The 20,956-nt window shown below is 59.6% G+C and overlaps 1 protein-coding gene across 8 annotated transcripts; it reads left to right on the forward strand.

Annotated features, from left to right (window-relative positions):
• The first annotated feature begins 122 nt into the window (after positions 1-122).
• Positions 123-20,926, forward strand: PCNX3 (pecanex 3). 8 transcript variants are annotated; one of them, XM_072970301.1, is made up of 35 exons: positions 123-811; positions 1,178-1,365; positions 1,596-1,695; positions 1,818-1,857; positions 1,958-2,053; positions 2,267-3,394; positions 3,853-3,976; positions 4,062-4,240; positions 4,567-4,657; positions 5,023-5,158; positions 6,414-6,535; positions 7,289-7,442; positions 7,724-7,756; positions 8,039-8,210; positions 8,324-8,434; positions 8,785-8,876; positions 9,042-9,151; positions 9,336-9,441; positions 9,551-9,643; positions 9,792-9,942; positions 10,835-10,979; positions 11,330-11,507; positions 12,301-12,409; positions 12,564-12,693; positions 13,103-13,161; positions 13,265-13,480; positions 14,146-14,399; positions 17,683-17,913; positions 18,081-18,184; positions 18,479-18,626; positions 18,726-18,956; positions 19,036-19,310; positions 19,682-19,815; positions 19,903-20,201; positions 20,277-20,926. In XM_072970301.1, exons 1-35 carry the CDS (start codon positions 659-661, stop codon positions 20,469-20,471), a joined length of 6,087 nt encoding a protein of 2,028 aa, XP_072826402.1. In that variant the 5' UTR covers positions 123-658; the 3' UTR covers positions 20,472-20,926. The 8 variants fall into 8 exon arrangements, with proteins under 8 accessions (XP_072826402.1, XP_072826397.1, XP_072826399.1 ...); XM_072970299.1 differs by having other exon boundaries at positions 151-811; positions 4,537-4,657; positions 6,375-6,535; XM_072970296.1 differs by having other exon boundaries at positions 149-811; positions 4,537-4,657; positions 6,393-6,535; positions 19,903-20,926.
• Positions 20,927-20,956: the final 30 nt, after the last annotated feature.

Below are 20,956 nucleotides of genomic sequence, written 5' to 3' on the forward strand. Positions count from 1 at the left end.
AGACCCGGACTCTGCGCACGCTCAAAGAGCTCTCCCGCTTCTCATCGCTCTACCACCTCCCTGCGCTTGCGCATTCATGCCGCCAGACTTTCCTTTTCCGGGTCCTGACTAGACTAGTCGGGCGCATGCGCTACTGCAGGTTGGCGGCTCGCGGCTCCTTCTTCCGGCCTCCCCCTTGGGCCGGCTCCCGTAAAAGCGGGGCGAGCGCAGAGTCAGAAGCGAGTGACCTGTGACCCCGGAAGTGGACCTCAGGGTCCCGGGGTTCTCCCCGGGCCGGAACCGAGGGAGCCGTCGCCTGCACCTCTGGAGCACCTACCCCACGCCCACCTCTGGATGCCGTCGACGGGTGCCCGGCCCGTGCCCCGCGCCTACCTGCCGGCCCGACCCTTGGGAGCAGTTCTGGGCCAGGGTTGGGGGCCAGGACCCCGCCCCTGATGCGGCTCCACCCCCGCGCCTGGGTCTCACACCGCTGACTGCCCCAGCCGGCCCCGCCCCCTGCCCGCACCCTCGCTCCACAGACCCCTCTCCCCCGCTGGGGGAGACCATGGCGTGAGCGCGAGCCCCGGCCCCGGGGCCTTCGGGCGCCAGGAGGGGCATGGGCCGGGGTCCGCCCCCATGAGGGTCCCGGGAGTGGGGCGCGCGCAGCAGCGGCGGGGCCATGGGGTCGCAGGTATTGCAGATCCTGCGCCAGGGGGTGTGGGCTTCGCTCACCGGCGGTTGGTTCTTCGACCCGCACCAGAGCACTTTCTCCAACTGCTTCCACCTTTATGTCTGGATCTTCCTGCTCACCTTTCCTTTCTTGCTGTACATGGTGAGACGCTGCCGCCACCTGTAGCTCCCACCGGGGAAAGGGAGGGCAGATGTTACGGAGGGGTGCAACCTGGCAGAGATTCCAGGCACTGGGATGTGGAAAGAGGACTCATTATAGAGTTTGGAGTGTATGGAGGGGAGGCCAAATTTTTCTTTTCCTGGCTTGGATGACCTTGAGCCCCTCACTTAATCTCTCTCTAGTTAGACAGAAGGCAGAATGCCCTGACAGGATGTTTGTATCAGGTGCATGCAGGGGTGATGAAGTCTTCTTGTGAATTTGTGAATCCTAGCCTTGACTGTGGTAGTAGGTCTACCCCCATGGGGGCAAGGCTGTGTGAAGAGGGACCTGACTTGATGCTACCTCCAGGTCCTGCCCCCGAGCTTGATGGTGGCTGGTGTATACTGCCTTGTGGTGGCTGTCATCTTCGCTACCATCAAGACTGTGAACTATCGGCTGCATGCTATGTTCGACCAGGGCGAGATTGTGGAGAAGCGCAACTCTACCATGGGGGAGCCAGAGGAAGAGCCTGCCCAGGGGGACAGCAATCTGCCCAGGTGGGCGGGGGCAGGGCCTGTGCTGGGAACGGAGGTGCCTGGGTCTGAGCACTGGAGGATGGAGAAGGGGCTTAAGGAACACTGGCTCCCTGAGCGGTTGAATGGTTCTGTGGTTGGCCCTGGACTTGTAAGGGAGACCCCTATGGAGGAAGGAGCGGTGGGGATGGTGGAGGAAGTACTACATGGAGAGCTAAAGTTATTTCAAAGCTGATGTTCTTTTCCACTGCCAGGGACCCTGGAGTGGAGATGACAGTGTTTAGGAAAGTGAGTTCCACACCCCCTGTACGTTGTAGCTCTCAGCATTCTGTGTTTGGCTTCAACCAGGTCTCGGTGAGTAGTCCCAGCCCTCAGCCTTCCCCACTCCTCTTCTGGGAGCCCACCCCCAACATGGGTATGTCCTGAGCCTACTTTTTGTCTTGTTTGCTCCTTTATGCATTTCTTTATCTGCTCAGGAGTTGCTGCCCCGAATGGATGACTCTGGGCCCCTCAGAGGTACGTGGCTGCTGCTCAGGGCTGAAGGTGGTGGTGTGGAACAGGGGATGGCATGTGGATGCCTCGAGGTCCTGCTGACGCCTCTGGGCCATGGTTGCAGACATCAAGGAGCTGGTGCGGGAGCAGGGCAGCAACAACGTGATTGTGACCTCAGCCGACCGAGAGATGCTGAAGCTAAGCTCACAGGAGAAATTGAGTGAGTGGGCATGATTGGCAGGGGTTGAGGGGAAGACTAGCTGTCTTGTCTTTGAGTCACCCCAACTTTTGTACCCGTGGTGCTCTCTTTGTTCTCTTAGATGGGGCCTTTTCAATGTCCTGCCCCACTTGGGCTCTCGGAAGGCAGGGGCCATAGGACCCCCTATAGTTATCGGTTCCTTTTCTCTTTTTCTGTCTTTCTCTCTTCTGATAGTTGGAGACCTTCCCCAGACGCCCCCAGGGGCTGCCCCAGACCCATCTCTCCCCAGCACAGACTCATCAGAACGGTCTCCCTTGGCTGGAGATGGAACCCCCTGGAGTGGGAGCAGTGTAGCTGACACTCCCATGAGCCCCCTGCTGAAGGGGAGCCTCAGCCAGGAGCTGAGCAAGAGTTTCCTGACCCTGACCCGGCCTGACCGGGCCCTGGTGAGGACCAGCAGTCGACGGGAACAACGCCGGGGAGCAAGCGGCTACCAGCCCCTGGACCGGCGGGGCTCAGGCGAGCCCACACCCCAGAAAGCCGGCTCCTCAGATTCCTGCTTCAGCGGCACTGACAGGGAGACACTGAGCAGCTTCAAGAGCGAGAAGACCAACTCGACCCACCTGGACAGCCCCCCTGGTGGGCAAGCTCCCGAAGGCAGCGACACAGACCCACCTTCTGAGGCTGAGCTGCCCGCCTCACCTGATGCCGGAGTCCCCTCAGATGACACACTGCGTTCCTTTGACACAGTCGTAGGAGCAGGGACACCACCAGGCCCAGCAGAGCCGCTCCTGGTTGTGCGGCCCAAGGACTTGGCCTTGCTGCGGCCTAGCAAACGGCGGCTGCCCATGCGAAGACAGTCCCCCGCTGGCCGTGCCCCTCGGCGGCCACTGCTTGAAGGCGGGGGATTCTTCGAGGATGATGACACCAGCGAGGGCAGTGAACTGAGCCCGGCCTCCAGCCTCCGATCCCAGCGCCGCTACAGCACTGACAGCTCCTCTTCCACGTCCTGCTATTCCCCCGAGAGCTCTCGGGGTGCAGCAGGAGGGCCCAGAAAACGACGGGCCCCCCACGGGGCTGAGGAGGGGACTGCTGTGCCCCCCAAGCGGCCCTATGGGACCCAGCGGACGCCTAGTACGGCCAGTGCCAAAACACATGCCCGCGTGCTGAGCATGGATGGGGCCGGGGGTGATGTCCTCAGGGGCCCCCTGGCTGGCTCCAAGGCTGAGCTGGAGGCCCAGGCCGGGGTGGAGCTGGCTGCTGGTGAGCCTGCTGTGCTGCCTGCTGAGGCCCGTAGGGGACCTGCTGCCAACCAGCCTGGCTGGAGGGGGGAGCTGCAGGAGGAAGGTGCTGTGGGGGGAGGTGAGTGCTGGCTCCAGAGCTGGGAGGGAAGCGAGCTAGATAGGAGCTTGGCTTTGAGTGGGGGCAGCTGGAGGTGGACCTGGTCAGAGTCGGGTCAGCCTCTGTCTCAGGCAGCAGACAGACATGGACTCAGTGAAGTTGTCTGCCAAACATCTCAGGTAATCAGGGCTCCAACAGTGAGGAGACCAAGGCAGAGGGATCTTAGGCACCTGGCTCCGGGTTCTGCAGTTAGCACCTGAAGCCTTCTGGGCCAGCAGCGGGACAGGGCGAGTGACGTCCTTCTCTCCAGCTGTGGAAACAGGCCCGAGAGCTTAGGTGACCTGGCTGGGCCATAGAGCCAGGATGGGGTTGGACTAGGTTGGACCTTTAGCTCCAATCAAGAGCATCTGATCCTGCAAACCCTCCCCAGGCTCTGTCCAAGCCTCAGTCACTTATACTTGGGGTCTCTCTCTGGGCAGTTGCCGAAGAGACTGGCAAGCGGGACCGCTTGAGCAACGTAAGGCGGACTCAGGCGATTCGGAGGCGTCACAATGCCGGCAGCAACCCCACCCCCCCAGCCTCTGTCATGGGCTCACCACCCAGGTGAGCACCTGCTAGCTGCTTAGAAGGGGGTGTGGGGGCCAGCCAGCCCTAGAGGGTGCTGACCCCTGAACTGACCCCTCCCCAGCAGCCTGCAGGAGGCTCAGCGGGGCCGGGCTGCCTCCCACTCCCGGGCGTTGACACTGCCCTCTGCCCTGCACTTCGCCTCCTCGCTGCTGCTCACCCGAGCTGGAGCCAATGTGCACGAGGCCTGCACCTTTGATGACACTTCCGAGGGTGCTGTGCATTACTTCTACGACGAGAGTGGTGAGCCCTTCCCTGGGTCCAGTGGCTGAGCCTCTGATCCCTGCTAGCCAAGCGCTCTTTCCGTCCCGCTGAGGGTCATCATCCCAGCAGGGGCGCTCACTCTGTTGGATGCTTGCTAGCCCCCCTTGGCCCCATGGTGAGCACTTAACTAGCTCTTGACCTGCTGGCCCTTTCCTCTCCAGCTCTTGGTACCCAGGCATCGGGCTGCCGTCCAGGGGAACACAGCACAGGGTTCTTCTCACTGGATGGCCCTGGTGCCCTTGTGGGTTGGGCCTCAGTGCTCCTGTCCCTGACAGGCTGCCTTGTGTCCCACACCCCTGCCCCAGGTGTGCGGCGTTCCTATACCTTCGGACTGGCCGGAGGGGGCTACGAGAACCCTGTAGGGCAGCAGGGGGAGCAGGCAGCCAATGGAGCTTGGTAAGTCTCTAGGCTTGGGCTTTTCTGGCACAGTGGCCAGTCGGCTGCCATTTCTGGGGGATTTTCTCTCTCCCTTCTTTGGGCTGGGACGGGGCAACTCAGACCTCTAGGAGGAGAGAAGGGTGGGCAGCGGTGAAGGGCTGGTCTGCAGGGATCCCTTGGGCCCCTGGCTCCATGGCATCTCCAAGCAGGAGGCTTCCGGCGCCTTCCAGGAAGCCCACGACCTGGGAGGGAGCCTCCTTTGAACACCCCTGTGCTCCTTCTGGGTATTTGAGCAGCCCCCTCAGACCCCCAGTCACGACTTGACCCCACCACTTTCCATGGCTTACCAAGACAGCTGACCCTCATGGCTGCTGTTCCCATAGGGACCGCCATTCACATTCCTCCAGCTTCCACTCAGCTGATGTCCCTGAGGCAGCAGGAGGCCTGAACCTGCTGCAGCCACGGCCCGTGGTCCTGCAGGGCATGCAGGTGCGCCGAGTGCCCCTGGAGATCCCGGAGGTGAGGAGCCAGCGGCCAGGGAGGGACCTGCAGGAGGGGGCAGTGGTGGGGGGCAGACCACTGAGCACTTGCCCAGGTGCCAGGACAGACAGGTTGCTCTGAGTGAGGGCTCCAGGGGCCCTAAGGTAGCTGTTCTGATCTTTGATGTTGGGCACGGGGCGCATAGGCCCTGGACCTGAATGGCTCAAGGAGTCGCTTATTTACTTATTCAACAAATGTACATGGAATAGCTTCTTTACTCTGGTAGGGCCCACAACTAGCGGGGACGATGGGTGTTAGCAGTGACACCTGCAGAAAAGCCAGCTGATGGCAGTGCTGCTCCCTGTCCTGGGCAACTGGTGTGGGGGATTGCTCGGGGAGCTCTGTTCCAGCTAGTCGTCTTGGCAGTTACTAATAGTGCCGCTTTTTGCTCTAAAAGTCCCAATTTGGACAATAGCTTACACAATTAGCTAAAAAAATATTAGAAATACTCAGTTTAATGCACAGACTGAGAGTTTAAAGAACATTCATAACAGTAACACCCATACATCTAACACCCAGGGCCATAGAGAGACTATGGGCAGCACCCAGAAGCCCCATGTGCCCCTTCCAGATGTGTTTATTCTCCTTAACTGTCATAGAGAATAGCAGTACTGTCCTTAAACAGCTGGTCACCTCCAGAGTCAGGGGCCGTGCTGCTTTGACTCTCCATTGTGTCCCCAGAGCCCAGCATAGGGACAGGCCCATAATTGTGTCTGATAAATACTTGTAAATTAAAGACGCAGGAAGCCCAAAGAGTTTAAGTAGTTGGCCCAGGGCCTCACAGCACTGGCATTGGCATCTAGTCCTGTCCTCAGGGCCAGCACTCTGTGTGCTGCAGGCTAGGCCTATCTGGGTGACTGTGATGGCCCTGGGACGAGGGTGATATTGCTGGGTCTGGAAGGATAAGGTGGATTTCACTGAGCCCAAGAAGAGGTGTGAGATGCTTAAGTGGGGAAGACAGACACAGGAGCTAGTAACTCTGGCTCCTGGCAGCTCCAGAGGTCCCTACAGCCCTTGATCCATGCCCTGGGAACCTGGAGAAAAGAGCAGGCCCTTGGATGGAGGATCAGGCAGGGCATGGGGCCACTAGATGGTGGGGACTTTGTGTTGACCAGCCAGTGTGTGCTGTTGTGGGGGGTGGCAGTGGATCACATGGGGGGCGCGGGGCTGATGGCCGCGGCCGTGGGGACCGCAGTTTGACCTGCTGGACCAGGACTCCCTGCACGAATCCCAGGAGCAGACGCTGATGGAGGAAGCGCCACCCCGGGCCCAGCACAGCTACAAGTACTGGCTTCTTCCTGGTCGCTGGACCTCTGTGCGCTATGAGCGACTTGCTCTGCTGGCCCTGCTGGACCGGTTAGTACTCACCCACCTCGGCCCCCAGTCCTTGATCATCCCTGGCCTTCTAAGCTCTGAACGTGTGGAGGTCATCATGGCATTAGAGAACCTAACTGCTGGGGTCACTGAGGGTGCCTAGGGGGCTGGAGTCTGCAGTGGGATATATGTTCCTCTGGGTGCAAAGGAGTAGTGTAGTGGGTCATGCCGTGGTCACTCGCTCCCAGAGCTTTGCTCAAGACATCGTTTCCGTTCAGTGTGTTGTGTTTTATTTGCTTCTGTGTTAGATCCAATTAAATTGAATCTTGTAGTCAAAAAGCTAGCAAACCGTTTGTCTTAGCTTTCCCATTTTCCAAGAGGACACTGAGGCCCAGGAAGTCAGAGGAGTCAGGTGATGTTTATTGTTTGGGTGATGATTTGGGCCTGGAACCTGTGTCCTGGCTTCCCGTGCTTTGGATTCCTCTCTGCCCTGTGACTGATGTTGGCTGGGCATTGCCTGCATGCATAGAATGTAGGAACCAGAGATGGGCAAATCCCAGGGCGGTGGCACCTGGAGTCCTCGGGGTCTTGAGGTGGCAAAGATTGGGATTGAGATGCAGGGTGGCAACCTGGTGCTGCCCCGAGAGGTCACGGGTCTGGATCCTCAGGATGACGTCTGGCATGGGCACAGGCCCGGATGTGGGCCTTTGTGGCTGGGTCCTGTCCCCACCCTGAACCCCTGGCCCTGTCAGCCGGTGAGAAAGGAGGTGGGCTCTGACCCTGCTGTCTCTCCAGGACTCGGGGGCTGGTGGAGAACATCCTCGGTGTCGGCCTGAGCAGCCTTGTCGCCTTCCTGGGCTACCTGCTGCTGCTCAAGGGCTTCTTCACCGACATCTGGGTCTTCCAGTTCTGCCTGGTCATCGCCTCCTGCCAGTATTCCCTGCTGAAGGTCAGGCGTGGCTCCCTGGGTCTCCTTCCCTCCTACCTCTTCCCAGATGCCCTCTTCCCTGGACCCGTCTTGAATGGGTTGAGCTAGAAAGCAGATCAGATGCTTTAGATCCCCTGCAACCACCGCCATCTTACAAATGAGAGAATTAAGGCTCAGAATAGTTTAGGGTCCCGCCCTGGTCACTCATAGCAGCCCAGGGATGGAATTGAACTGGTCCTGGGGTCTCTGACCCTCCCGTGGGTGCTGGCTCTTGTTGCTAATGTAGCTCCTGTCTCTTCCAGAGTGTCCAGCCTGATGCCGCATCTCCCATGCATGTGAGTCCCAGCAGAGCATCTCCTCTCCCTAGGGGACTCAGGCCTGGGCCCTGGGCCAGGCTGAGACCAGGTGGGGAGGGGTTTGGGTTGTGGAGAGGCAGGCCTCCCCCACCACCCCCATCACCCCCAGATCATTGGTCTTTCTGCCCCCACCCTGCCAAGCTTTCTGTCTTGGACCCAGGGCCAGGCCTGGGGCACATGAGTGTGCATGAGCCTGTGTGTGCATGTGCAAGCAGGGCGTTCAGTGGGGGAGGCCCGACTCCTCACAGGCCCCCTCCCCAGGGCCACAACTGGGTGATCGCGTACAGCCGGCCCGTCTACTTCTGCATCTGCTGTTTGCTCATCTGGCTGCTGGACGCCCTGGGCTCAGCTCAGCCCTTCCCGCCCGTCTCCCTCTATGGCCTCACACTCTTCTCTGCCTCCTTTTTCTTCTGTGCCCGTGATGTGGCCACTGGTAAGACTGGGCAGCATTGAGGTTGCTTGAGGGAGCGAGGCCACAAGGGTGGACCAAGGTGCAGCCTGCAGGCTGACCGGGCCTTTGCTTTTTCTCTGTCCCCTCCCTGCTAGTGTTCACCCTGTGCTTCCCATTCGTCTTCCTCCTGGGCCTCCTGCCCCAGGTCAACACCTGCCTCATGTACCTGCTGGAACAGATAGACATGCACGGCTTTGGGGGCACAGGTATGGGGCCCACGGGTGGCTGAGGGGTCAGGATGCTGTGTGGGGCCCAGGAGGGGCCATGGGTTAGGTCTGCAGCTCTAGCCTTTCACTGAGTCTTTTCCTGCATCTACATCTTGGATTCTGGGACCCCATCTCTTACCCTCCCTCTCCTCCTTCCCTAGGCAAGTGGTTTAAACCTGAGCATGCCAGGAGTCCCAAAGGCCTCTCTGGGCTGGGGAAGCAGAGAACAGTGGGCTGGACACAAGTTCCAGGGGTGGAGAGCCTCTGGGGGTTGAGGGGCGGCAGGAGGCAGTGAGGTGCGGTGTCAGCAGGCAGGAGTTGGGCTTTACTTGCTGTTTCTCACCCCGCAGCTGCCACCAGCCCGCTCACTGCGGTCTTCAGCCTTTCCCGCAGTCTGCTGGCTGCTGCCCTGCTCTACGGCTTCTGCCTGGGTGCCATCAAGGTAGGGGTGACCTGTGTGGTGGGGGGCATGCTGAAGCCCAGGGGGGTGGTTGGGACCGAGCTGTGACATGGACTCAGCAGTGGCTTCTCCCACGGCAGGGGTGGGGGTACCCCCACCCCCATGCTTATCCTCATCTCCCCTGACCAGCATGGGTTCTCTCCCCAGACTCCTTGGCCAGAGCAGCACGTCCCTGTCCTCTTCTCCGTCTTCTGTGGCCTCTTGGTGGCACTGTCCTACCACCTGAGCCGGCAGAGCAGTGACCCCACCGTGCTCTGGTGGGTGCCTGCACGTGCCTGTCTGTGTGCGTGCGTGCGTGCACGCGCGTGTCTGCATGGCAAGGGTTTGGTCGGGGGGTGTCTCTAGGTCTGTGCATGTGCCTGTCACCACCTGACCCTGGGCCTGTGGGAGGAGGGGCAGCCTCCCCAGGCCCAGGCCCCTGACTTTTCTCACCTACCCCAGGTCTCTGATCCGGAGCAAGGTTTTCCCTGAGCTGGAGGAACGGAGCTTGGAGACAGCCCGTGCCGAGCCCCCAGACCCACTGCCAGACAAGATGCGCCAGTCAGTGGTGAGGGCCCAGAGTTCAGGATTCTAGTCTTGGGGTGGAGGTCTATGAGGGGGTGTGGTCAGCCACTTGATGACAGGGACACCCAAGCTGGTGTTTCCCGGCCCCGCAGCGTGAAGTCCTGCACTCTGACCTGGTGATGTGTGTGGTCATTGCCGTGCTCACCTTTGCCATCAGCGCCAGCACCGTCTTCATTGCCCTGAAGGTTCGTGTGGAACAGGCTCACCCGCCCCCCCCCCCCTTTTGCCAGATCCTGTAGGCCCTGGGCAGCCATGGTCTCGTGTCCTTCTTGGACCCCTGTGGTCCCTTGGTCTGCTCCCCTTAGCTGAGACTCCCATCTCTTCCTCTTGCAGTCGGTGCTGGGTTTTGTGTTGTATGCTCTGGCTGGGGCCGTGGGCTTCTTCACACATTACTTGCTGCCACAACTCCGCAAGCAGCTGCCATGGTTCTGCCTGTCACAGCCTGTGCTGAAGCCACTGGAGTATAGCCAATACGAAGTGCGTGGTGAGTGCCCTCCTCCCCGCAAGCTGGGACCCCTCTGCCCCTCCTGCCCCCAGCAGTGGACCTGCAGCCTGTCAAGAGCATGGTCTGTTCAGCTCAGAGTGCCAGCAGGGGGCAGCCTCTGCCCACCCCGCCCTGTCTGCACTGGTGCTGACCCTGTGGCCCTTTCACTGCTCTCTGTACCCTCCCCTGCCCTCTGCCTGACTCAGCCCTTGCCTCGCTCTCACCCTGCCTGCTCTGTCCTTTTCCTGCCCGCCTTGTGGTCTCTAAGGAGATGGAAGAAGTAGAATCCTAGAGCCATAAAGGAATCTGTTGTCCAGAATTATAAACTGGCTACCCGTGAACTAGATCAGCTTGGCGCATATTTTTACTTTGATTGTGCGACAAAAATACCCTTGAGCCTGTGTTTAAACCTCTGGATTTGTTACTCAAAGGTCCACGTGCCTTCTTAAACGAAGGATTTTTCCTATTGGGCCAGCATCCCTGTGTGGCTACAGTCAGCGGGCGCCAAGTGGCAGTGGCCCCTTCAGAAGAGCCCTGCAGCTCAGGATCTCTGTGCGCTTGGGCCTCACTCAGCCTTCCTGACTCTGGTGGACAACTGAGATGTCCTTGGCAGCCTTGCTTTCACAGACAGCTAAATGGGCAGAGCACTGGCCCTAAGTCCCCGACACCCCCTACCTGGGCCTGGTCTCCCTCATTTGAACTGTCAAAGATCAACCCCGCCCCCTCACCTGCTCAAAGTCTCCAGGGACCCAGAACAGCACATCCCCTTGTCCTGTGGGCTGCCCTCCCTCCAGGTCCCCTTGGAGTGCACACCTGTCCTGGCCTTGTGGTGGGGGGCGTATGGAGGGCCAAGTGCTAGCCAGCAGCCCCACCTCCCCACTTGCTGTCTCAGGTGCCGCCCAGGTGATGTGGTTTGAGAAGCTGTACGCGGGCCTGCAGTGCGTGGAGAAGTACCTCATCTACCCTGCTGTGGTGCTCAACGCCCTCACAGTGGATGCCTACGCTGTCGTCAGCCACCCGGACAAGTTCTGTCTCTAGTGAGGACTGCTGGCCCCCTGGCCATCCCAGCATTTACATCCCAGTGTGACACACGGGGAAACGGAGGCCCAGAGAGGGAAGGAGACTTGCCTCAGTTGCCCAGCAAGCTTAAGTAGGACTCCAAGTTCTGACACCTTTTCCATTGAAGCAGCTGCCTCTTGGAAAGCATGTGTGTCCCTCCAATGTGTCTAAAGGGGGTGACCTCTTGAGAGAGCAGTGACTAAGAGTCACTGGCCCAAAAGAGCAGGGTCCATATCTGCAGAGCTCAGGCAAGGTCTGGTGAGATGGGCACCCACACCCACTGCCCCAAGTCTCCGCCCGCCACCTAATGCCTGCCCCTCGCCCATAGCTGCCGGGCGCTGCTGATGACTGTGGCTGGGCTGAAGTTGCTGCGCTCGGCTTTCTGCTGCCCACCCCAGCAGTACCTGACCTTGGCCTTCACCGTCCTGCTCTTCCACTTCGACTACCCGCGCCTCTCCCAGGGCTTTCTGCTCGACTACTTCCTCATGTCCCTGCTCTGCAGCAAGGTGAGCTGGTGGCCGTGTTGCAGACTCCAGGTGGTGCAGCTGGAGTAGAACTCTTCTGCCTCAGTGGGGGAACCTTCCTTGGGGGCCTTGGTCCTTGTAGCACTGCTCCACATTAGCCCCTCTGTGGGCCTCTGCAGCAGCTCCTCCAGGAGCAGCGAGCAAGCTGAGGTTTAAAGAGGGTAAGTAACTTGCCTCAAGTCTCCTGGAGAATTGGTGGCCAGCCAGGATTTGCACAAAGGACCATTCCCCAGCGCTGTCCTGGAGGTCTACAGTGGTGTCTGCAAGGGTGCCCCAGCTCAGGCCTGAGCTTTCATCTCTCTCACATGGGCACTCTAGTCTGGTTTCTGGTCTAACCTAGGATGGTGGAGATCCAGACATCCAGGAGATGTCCCCCTCGGAGGGCAGGGCCTATGACTCTTAACTCACAGTACCACAGTGGAGGCCTGGCCTCACTGAGTCACTGGCAAGACCTGAGCAAGTCATTTACCTGTTCTGTTTTCTGTGAACCTCAACTTTCCCATCTGGGAAATGGGACAGCAGTAAGAGGCTCTCAGGGTGGTTATATGAATTAAATGGCTAACGCTCACTAGAGTGGTTGCTTTGTCTGGAATTGCTAATAGTACTGGGTTCTTTGAGGCAGGTCGAGAGAGGAGTGGCTGGGAATGATCTTGAGCTTGACTCCCATGTGGGCAGCCAGTGGGGTAGCCCCAAGGCTCTGAATGGGTACTTGGTAGACCCCTGCTTCTGTGAGCGGCCTGTGTATCTTGAACTTTCTCCCCTCTCCATCCTGCAGCTGTGGGACCTGCTGTATAAGCTGCGTTTTGTGCTGACCTACATCGCACCCTGGCAGATCACCTGGGGCTCGGCTTTCCACGCCTTTGCCCAGCCCTTTGCTGTGCCCCGTATCCAGCCTGCTACCCACTGCCTGGGTGGGGGTGTGCAGGGAGGGCCGTGGCCTGGGAGAGGGGTTGCTGGGCGGGTTGGCAGGGGCAGAGGAAGGGTGAGAGAGGCCAGGGACAGTCCTGTGTGCCTGCCACCTCCTTGACTCGGGCCCAGACTCGGCCATGCTGTTCGTTCAGGCCCTGCTCTCGGCGCTTTTCTCCACGCCACTCAACCCCCTGCTGGGCAGCGCGGTCTTCATCATGTCCTACGCGCGGCCCCTCAAGTTCTGGGAGCGCGACTACAAGTGAGTCTCATGGACATGGAAGCGAGTGCCTGATGCGTTGCTCAGAGGGACTTGGAGAGGAGTGAGGCGGCTGGATGAGGAGAGTCGCTGGGGGAGAGGAAGGGTTTGGAGCCCAGGTTGGATTTGGCACTGTGAGGGCCCACAGCGCAGGTGTGAGTGCCGGGCATGGCGAGCCAACCCAGAGAGGGCACTACACCCTGGGCTTCCTGGCTGCGTGGTCCTGTGTGTGTCCACTCATGTCCCTGAGACTCAGCCCCCGCTGTGTAACGGGGCTATCGTGGCATCTGCCTGAGAGCACAGGATTGTGGGCTCAGGGAGGACATGGTGGGGGGCCGGCGGGAACTGTCATCTGAGCCCTCGGCAGCCTCGCCCTCTTGGCTGACTTTGTTGTCGCTCTCTCTTTGGATAGCACTAAACGTGTGGATCATTCCAACACCCGCTTGGTCACACAGCTGGACCGGAATCCTGGTGTGTACCCAGCCATCAGGGGCCTTTGGGGTGGGACCTTCCTGGGGAGGGAACTTTGCTCACTTGCCACTTCGCCCATATGTCCATCTCTCCTGGGCCCCAGGCGCTGACGACAACAACCTCAACTCTATCTTCTACGAGCACTTGACTCGCTCGCTGCAGCACACGCTGTGTGGGGACCTGGTGCTTGGCCGCTGGGGCAACTATAGCCCTGGCGACTGCTTTGTGCTGGCCTCCGACTACCTCAACGCCCTGGTGCACCTCATTGAGGTCGGCAATGGCCTTGTCACCTTCCAGCTGCGTGGCCTGGAGTTCCGGGGTGAGCTGCGGGCCAGGGTCAGCCGCAGGGCGCTGCATGTGCTAGTGTGAGGGCTGCCCTGTCCCAGTTTGCTGGGGACCGTGAGCAAGGTACTCTTCTTCCCCGGGCCTGGCTGTCTCAGTCTGAGCAGTGAGGTGGCAAGGGTGACTTTGGCAGATCTGTAGCGAACAGGCTGCTCCAGTGAAAGCTGGGGCCTGGAGTGCTGGGTTCTCCCGCCAACTCCCACTGGCCTGCCCTGTGCTCTCAGGTCTGGCCCAGCTTGGGTGCCACACATAAGCCTCAGCAAGTCAGCTGGCTCCTTGCCCTCAGGAAGGAGATGCTTGGCAGATGCCAGCTTCGGAAGAGGTCTCCAAGTGCAGAGGGGCTCTAAACACAGCTTGGAAGGACCATGAACCTGAGTTTTAGTCATTGTCTCTATAAATGAGGGATCAGACCCTGTCTACCACCCACCTCACTCCACCCCCACCCCACTTCCACCCCACTGTGGCCCCTGCGAGTTAGGAGGAGAAAGGGGCTCATTTGTTAACCCATTCGTTTAGGTACTCCCGCAGCATCCCGTGGAGGGTGAATGGTGGGAGACCTCCAGCACCCTGCCTGGGTAGTCTGGGGAGCTGACAGGCAGGAATGTCCTCATGGCCCCCTGACTGGGCATCCTTTCTCTGCAGGTACATACTGCCAGCAGCGTGAGGTGGAGGCCATCACAGAGGGTGTGGAGGAGGACGAGGGCTGCTGCTGCTGCGAGCCTGGCCACCTGCCAAGGGTCCTATCCTTCAATGCTGCCTTCGGGCAGCGCTGGCTGGCCTGGGAAGTGACGGCCAGCAAGTACGTGCTGGAGGGCTACAGCATCAGTGACAACAATGCCGCCTCCATGCTACAGGTCTTTGACCTCCGCAAGATCCTCATCACCTACTACGTCAAGGTACGGCAGGGGTCCCCGCTGTAAGGGCTCGCAGGCCAGGAGCATCCCAAATGCCATCTTCTGGATCTTCGGGAGCCTGTTTTGCCCAAGGGAAGCAGAAGCCTCAGAGAGTTTAAGCATTCTCCAAAGTGCCAGCGCTAAACATTGGGCCTCGAAGGCCTGTATGACTCTGACAGTGGGGTGCCTGGGATGGGGGCTTCCTTTCACCCTCCTCCAGGAGGCTTGCCTTGGGCAGTGAGTACTGGGGGCAGATGGGCAGCAAGTGTATAGATCTTACTGGGCTTCTGGTCCTGGGAGGGGCATTCCTGAGGCCAGCCTTCTAGACCACCAGCCCCCACCCCTTGCTCCACAGTGATGCTAAAAGTGGTGGCATTAACGACAGTTTTAGGAGCAGCTGCTAAGCAGTGGTGCTTACCGAGAGGTGGGCTCTGCCAGGTTCCTCCCCTGAGCTGGGTAAAGCCCACACCCTCCAGGAGAGGCCTCACTGCCTCAGATGTGGGGATTGGCTTGCAGTGGGGAATAGGACTTGCTGGAGGCCTCAAAACCAGGAGAAAGTGGCAGAGCTAGCTTAGCCCAGGCTTGGGCCTGCCTGTCTCAGCCTGGGCACTCCAAGCCAGGACTGAGGGTCTTGAGGCCTGTTGGGGGTGGAGAGGGTTGGTGAGAACAGTGTGGGGTCCAGAAGGAGCCCTGGACTGGATTCTAGGAAGCTGGCAACATCACCTCTCTTGCTATGCCTCAGTTTACCCCCTTAAGAAGCAGGGATTATCTCAGTCCTGTGAGATGACAGGGACGATGAGGGCACTACAGGAGGGGGTTGCGCAGGGGTCACAGTCCAGGTCTCCTCATGCTCTCTTAGCATCTGCCCTGAGGCTTGTATGTGGGGCCAGGAGCGTGACTTGTTGGAGCCCAGGTGAGCCTGCCCACCTGAGGTTCTCTCCAGGGCAGTCCTGTGCATCCCCTAGCTGTCCTTTTGTTGCCAGTGGGCACCCTGTCTGTGTCACACATCAGAGAAACTACTTTGCTATCTTTTCCATCTAGTCATCCACTCCTAGGGAAGGGTTTATGAGCCCCCCACTCTTCATTTTCACCAGGATAGAGACTGTGGTCCAGAAAGAGACCTCCCTAGCCCCAGGTCACCCAGGGGTGACGATGCTGTCCACCCTCCTCTCCCATCTTGAGAGAGATGCTCCTGCCCAGGCCACCCCACTGCCTTCCTCAAGCCCGGCTTAAGGCTGGCATAACCTTCTCACGGCTGTGCAGCAGGCCCCAGCCAAGCCCTGCCTGGCAGACTGAGATGAGTACCACCCCACCAAGTTTCTTGTCCCAAGGGGAAGCCAGCTTGCTGCAATTGCCTCAAAAGCTGGGCAGAATCAGGGCCATGTAGAGGTGCCTGGAGGACCCGGGGAAGATTCTGCCTAAGATGGAGTGTGGGATGAAGTTTGAAAGGATGAATTTGGGCTACTGAGGGTGGGGCTTGGGGGAAGTCAGATGTGCAGGGCAGTCCCCCGGGTCTGGGGCAGTTCAGGGATGTGTCCCATGCAGACCAGGCAGAGCCCTCCGTGTGCCACTTTGGTCCCACCAATCCTTTCCTGGCAGTCACTAAGAGCAGTTGGGTGAGAGATTCAGTCCAACCCCTCCGCCCCGACATCCATCTGCAGCCGAAGCCTTGGGGTCCTTTCAGCATTCCTAAGCCCAGGCATGTTCATTATGCTGTGTGGTACTTTGAGCAACCCCTGAAAGAGGCAGGCCCGTGTAATTAGCCCCTTTTTCAGTTGAGGAAACTGAGACTTAACAGACCCATGCTTGCAGTGAGGTCGAATGAGGGCAGAAAAGATGCCGCCGTCGTGAGGCTTGTGAAGATTCAGTGAGCAGAGTCACACTCCCAGCAGATGCTGGCAGGTGGGAGCTGTTGCTCCTGAGAACCACTCTGAGGGCTGGGTCTCAGGCTTGCTGGTTTCACAGAACACAGTAGAGGTGGTGAAGGTTAGTGGAGCACTTTCTCTGCTGGGCCGGCTCCTCCCCCGACCCCCAAAGGTTTATTCTCCTGGTTCTTCTTGGGGGCTGTGGTGGTGCCCAGACTGTGGAGACGTCCTCTGAGCAAGACCAGTCTGCAGCCAGTCTGCCTGGGGCCCAAAGCTGCCCCCCAGCCCTCCTACCCTCTTCACCCTGTTAGGCTCCTGGTCCTTCTTCCTCTTGGTAAGGGGCACCCAGCCCTCTCTTGACTGCTCACCCACCTGCCACAGCCAAGGTAATGCTGAGGCCAAGCTCTCAGCCACTAGGCAAACCCTCATGTGCTGGGAACTGAACTGATGAGACCCCACCTATAAGCATGGCCCCAGGTCCCTGCACCTCCCACAGCTCTTTGAGGCCCTTGGCTCTTCCTGGCTTGTACTGTGGCCATTTTGCCCAGGCTCTTGGCCTCTCCATAACTTACCAAGGCCACCCTGCTAGACACCCCTACTGCCTAGGTTCCCTCTGTTCGTAGCCACCTGCACCACCCTCCCCAGCTCTGAACTTCCCACCCTTACCCAGGCAGAAGACCAACCCCACTGGCTCCATCCCAGGGCAGCACATGGAATCCCGGTGACCTTACTGGCTGCCAACTGCCAGCCTCACACTGCCTGTCCATCCTGGCTCGGCCAGCTACCTACCTTCCAAAACCGCCTCTCCATTTGCTTAAACCCCTGCTTCAAAACTAGCAGAATCTCTTAAGGTCCGGGAGCCCCTAACTTTGGGCAAAGATGCTGTGCCTTTGGCTTTTGAAACCCTGTGGCTGTCGTACTTCAGCTGCCTAAAGGCACCCATGATCTAGGGGCACCCCACTGACCTACAGGCAGCCCCACTACCTTAGTCTGACCTTCAAGGCCTCTGAGATCTGGATCCTACAGCATCATAGTGTTGAAGGTCACAGGGTTCCAGCCCCGGCTCAGTCTGCCCTGCTTTGTAACCTCAGGCAAGTCTGTTGTCTGTCTGAGCCTCAGTTCCCCTGATTAACAGAGCAGGCATTGTAAGCCCTTGTCCCGGTGCAGCACCCACCAGTGGATGCTCCATCAGGAAGGTTGCTTCCTGCTGCTTTCGCCTTCCTCCTCTCTGGCTGAGTGAAGGGGAACAGACTTGCCTGTGTGGCTTCAGGGAGTTGAGATGGGATACAGGATCAGTGTCCTAGGAAGCCGACTTAGGCTCAGTCTAAGGGAAAAAGAAGCCTCTTTACCCTGATGCTGTCTCCTCCAGTAGCCAGGGTGAGGGCACTATCCCAGTCACTGACCCCAGCCTCTCCTCCCAGAGCATCATCTACTATGTGAGCCGCTCACCAAAGCTGGAGGCCTGGCTCAGCCATGAGGGAATCACGACGGCCCTGCGTCCTGTGCGGGCACCTGGCTATGCTGACTCAGACCCCACCTTCTCGCTGAGCGTGGATGAGGACTATGACCTTCGCCTCTCTGGCCTCTCGCTGCCCTCCTTCTGCGCGGTACACCTTGAGTGGATCCAGTACTGTGCCTCCCGGCGCGGCCAGGTCCGGCCACCACTACCCTGGGGCTGCCTTCTCCCCCCTCAGCTTCCCCCGTCCCTGTGTGGGTTCTTCTTACCCTCAGAGTCCCTCAGCCTGGGCCCCAGTCCCTACCCCGAGTTCCTGTCCCAGGTCTGAGCTGGGCTCTGGGGATGGGGGTCCTTGTGCCACAGCCTGTGGACCAGGATTGGAACTCGCCGCTGGTCACACTGTGTTTCGGCCTGTGTGTGCTGGGCCGCCGGGCCCTGGGGACAGCCTCGCACAGCATGTCTGCCAGGTGAGTGCCTACAAGTCCACCCAGGCCTATCGCTCTCCCTTCCTCCACCTCCATAAAGAGCTCTCAGGGGCCACATCAGCCCATCCATCTTCATGGGCAAGGCACCTCCCCACTGTGGCCTTACGGCTCCTCCCCACCCTGGGAGGGACATGGGCAGAGACTGACTGCCTTGGCGAGAAGGGAAAACAGACCCACTGTGAAGAATGGTCTCTGCTCAGATCACTGCACAAAGAGCCAGAGCTCAGGTACTTGAGAGCCCCCTGTGTGTTCACTTCCCTTCCTCCTCTTCCCCAGCCTGGAGCCCTTCCTCTACGGTCTGCATGCCCTGTTTAAGGGAGACTTCCGTATTACCTCCCCACGAGATGAGTGGGTCTTTGCCGACATGGACCTGCTTCACCGCGTGGTGGCACCTGGGGTTCGCATGGCCCTAAAGCTTCACCAAGTAGGGAGAGGTGTGCCCAGGCAGGGTGGGTTGGCCAGGGGGTGAAGCCCCTCCCCAGGGCAAGGACCACTGCTCTCAGTCCTCCCGTCCTCCCCTCAGGACCACTTCACGTCCCCAGATGAGTACGAGGAGCCGGCTGCCCTTTATGATGCCATTGCAGCCAACGAGGAGCGCCTGGTCATCTCCCATGAGGGCGACCCAGCCTGGCGCAGCGCCATCCTCAGCAACACGCCTTCACTGCTGGCATTGCGCCATGTCCTGGACGACGCCTCGGACGAGTACAAGATCATCATGCTCAACCGGCGCCACCTCAGCTTTCGTGTCATCAAGGTGGGGATGGCCCACTTACCCAACCTGGCCCCCTTCCCTCCACTTCGACCTCCTGACCCCCGCACGTGGCCGCCCGCAGGTGAACCGGGAATGCGTGCGCGGCCTGTGGGCTGGGCAACAGCAGGAGCTGGTGTTCCTGCGCAACCGCAACCCCGAGCGAGGCAGCATCCAGAATGCCAAGCAGGCGCTCCGCAACATGATCAACTCCTCCTGCGACCAGCCGCTGGGCTACCCCATCTACGTGTCGCCCCTCACCACCTCGCTGGCTGGCAGCCACCCCCAGCTGCGGGCGCTGTGGGGTGGCCCTGTCAGCCTGGGTGCCATCGCCCGCTGGCTCCTGCATAGCTGGGAGAGGTGAGCTCTGACCACCGCCTCCAGCCTGTGAGGCCAGGTTCGTGGAGCAGGAAGCTGAGGAGGTCCTGAGATGAAGCAGCTCCCTCCTGGGTCTGACTGAGGAAGGGCTGGAGCCAGGAATGAGCCCCAGGACCAGGGCTGACCCAGCTGCACACGCACACCCACTTCAGCCAGAGCTGAAAGTGGTCTTTAGCCTAAAGTGCTGTTGATAATGTCTCCCTTAAACCCTATAAAGTAGGTGACAAAATCTTTTAGAGACAGGGGCTCTGAGATGTTAGGTGACTTGTCCTGGATTAGAAACTCGTGCTTGTGAGGCCTTTGCACCCCCATCCCCACCCCTACCCACTTCTTTTCTGCCTCCTCTTCCCCAGGCTTCACAAGGGCTGTGGTGCCGGCTGCAATAGCGGCGGGAACGTGGATGACTCTGACTGTGGTGGAGGCGGTGGCTTGACCTCTCTCAGCAATAACCCCCCCTTGGCACAGCCCACACCTGAGAACACAGCAGGTAAGCGGGCAAGGCCAGGCTGAACTAGTGTGTGAGGAGGGCAACCTAGCTGACTGAGGTCTCTGCCCTCTTATCTGTCTCCCACAGGCGGTGGTGACCAGCCTCTCCCACCAGCCCCGGGCTGGGGCCCACGGCCCTCCCTGAGTGGCTCTGGTGATGGGCGCCCCCCTCCTCTGCTGCAGTGGCCGCCCCCTCGGCTCCCTGGACCATCTCCTGCTTCGCCTGCCCCCACTGAGGGTCCCCGGCCCTCAAGGCCCCCTGGCCCTGGTCTCCTTAGTTCTGAGGGTCCCAGTGGGAAGTGGACCCTGGGGGTTCGGAAGGGGCTGGGGGGATCCGAGGGGGAGCCAGCCTCAGGGAGCCCTAAAGGAAGCACCCCCAAATCTCAGGTAAGGGTCTTATGGAGGGTTGGGTCCCAGGCAGCTCAGGTCTGCTCTCCCACCAACTTGTCTTCCCTCCCTCAGGCACCCCTTGACCTCAGCCTCAGCCCAGATATCAGCACCAATGCCTCGCCCCCCAGAGCAGCGCAGGACATTTCTTGTTTGGACAGCAGTGCTCCTGAGAGTGGCACGCCGACTGGGGCTCCTGGCGACTGGCCTGTCCCTGCTGAGGAGCGAGAGAGCCCAGCTGCCCAGCCCCTGCTGGAGCATCAGTACTGAGTGGCCTGGTGCCCTCTGGGTCCCAGCCCAAGATTCAGTAACTTGGACCCTTGGCCTTTGGCCCTTTCTGCTGGACCACAGAACTGAGTGGCTTTGGCTCCCACATGTGAACCCTGACCTCTGGCTGTGTTAGCCAGAGCACCAGAACTGAGTAGCCCAGACCTCTGACCTTGACCCCTGATCTCTCATCCCTAATCCAAGGCCTGGGCTCCCCAAACTGAGGAAGGCAGCCTCCTAGCCAGGCCCTGAGAGCCAAACCCATGGGCTGGTCCCACTTCAAGCCCATGGCCAAGATTGACTTGGCCCCTCGGCCTACACTGCCTGCAGGGGCAGCCCCTTGGCCTGGACTTGGGGCTGAAATGTGGGAAGGGGGGGGTTGTTTTTCTTTTTTTTTTTTTTCTTTTTTTTTTTCGTGCTTCGGAGACACCAGAATTAATAACACTATTTTTGATTTTGGTTGGTAGTTTCTTTTTTCTGGGGATGTT

Source organism: Vicugna pacos, chromosome 10, assembly GCF_048564905.1.
Source record: "Vicugna pacos chromosome 10, VicPac4, whole genome shotgun sequence".
Taxonomy (NCBI): domain Eukaryota; kingdom Metazoa; phylum Chordata; class Mammalia; order Artiodactyla; family Camelidae; genus Vicugna; species Vicugna pacos.

What these genes read in the sequence shown, in the direction of transcription:
- PCNX3 (XM_072970294.1), top strand. Translation starts at nt 659, where the DNA reads ATGGGGTCGCAGGTATTGCAGATCCTGCGCCAGGGGGTGTGGGCTTCG. An exon ending in TTGGCTTCAACCAGGTCTCG is followed by an intron (nt 1,696 to 1,817) that starts GTGAGTAGTCCC and finishes TTATCTGCTCAG; the next exon opens with GAGTTGCTGCCCCGAATGGA. An exon ending in ATGCCGCATCTCCCATGCAT is followed by an intron (nt 7,757 to 8,038) that starts GTGAGTCCCAGC and finishes CCCCCTCCCCAG; the next exon opens with GGCCACAACTGGGTGATCGC.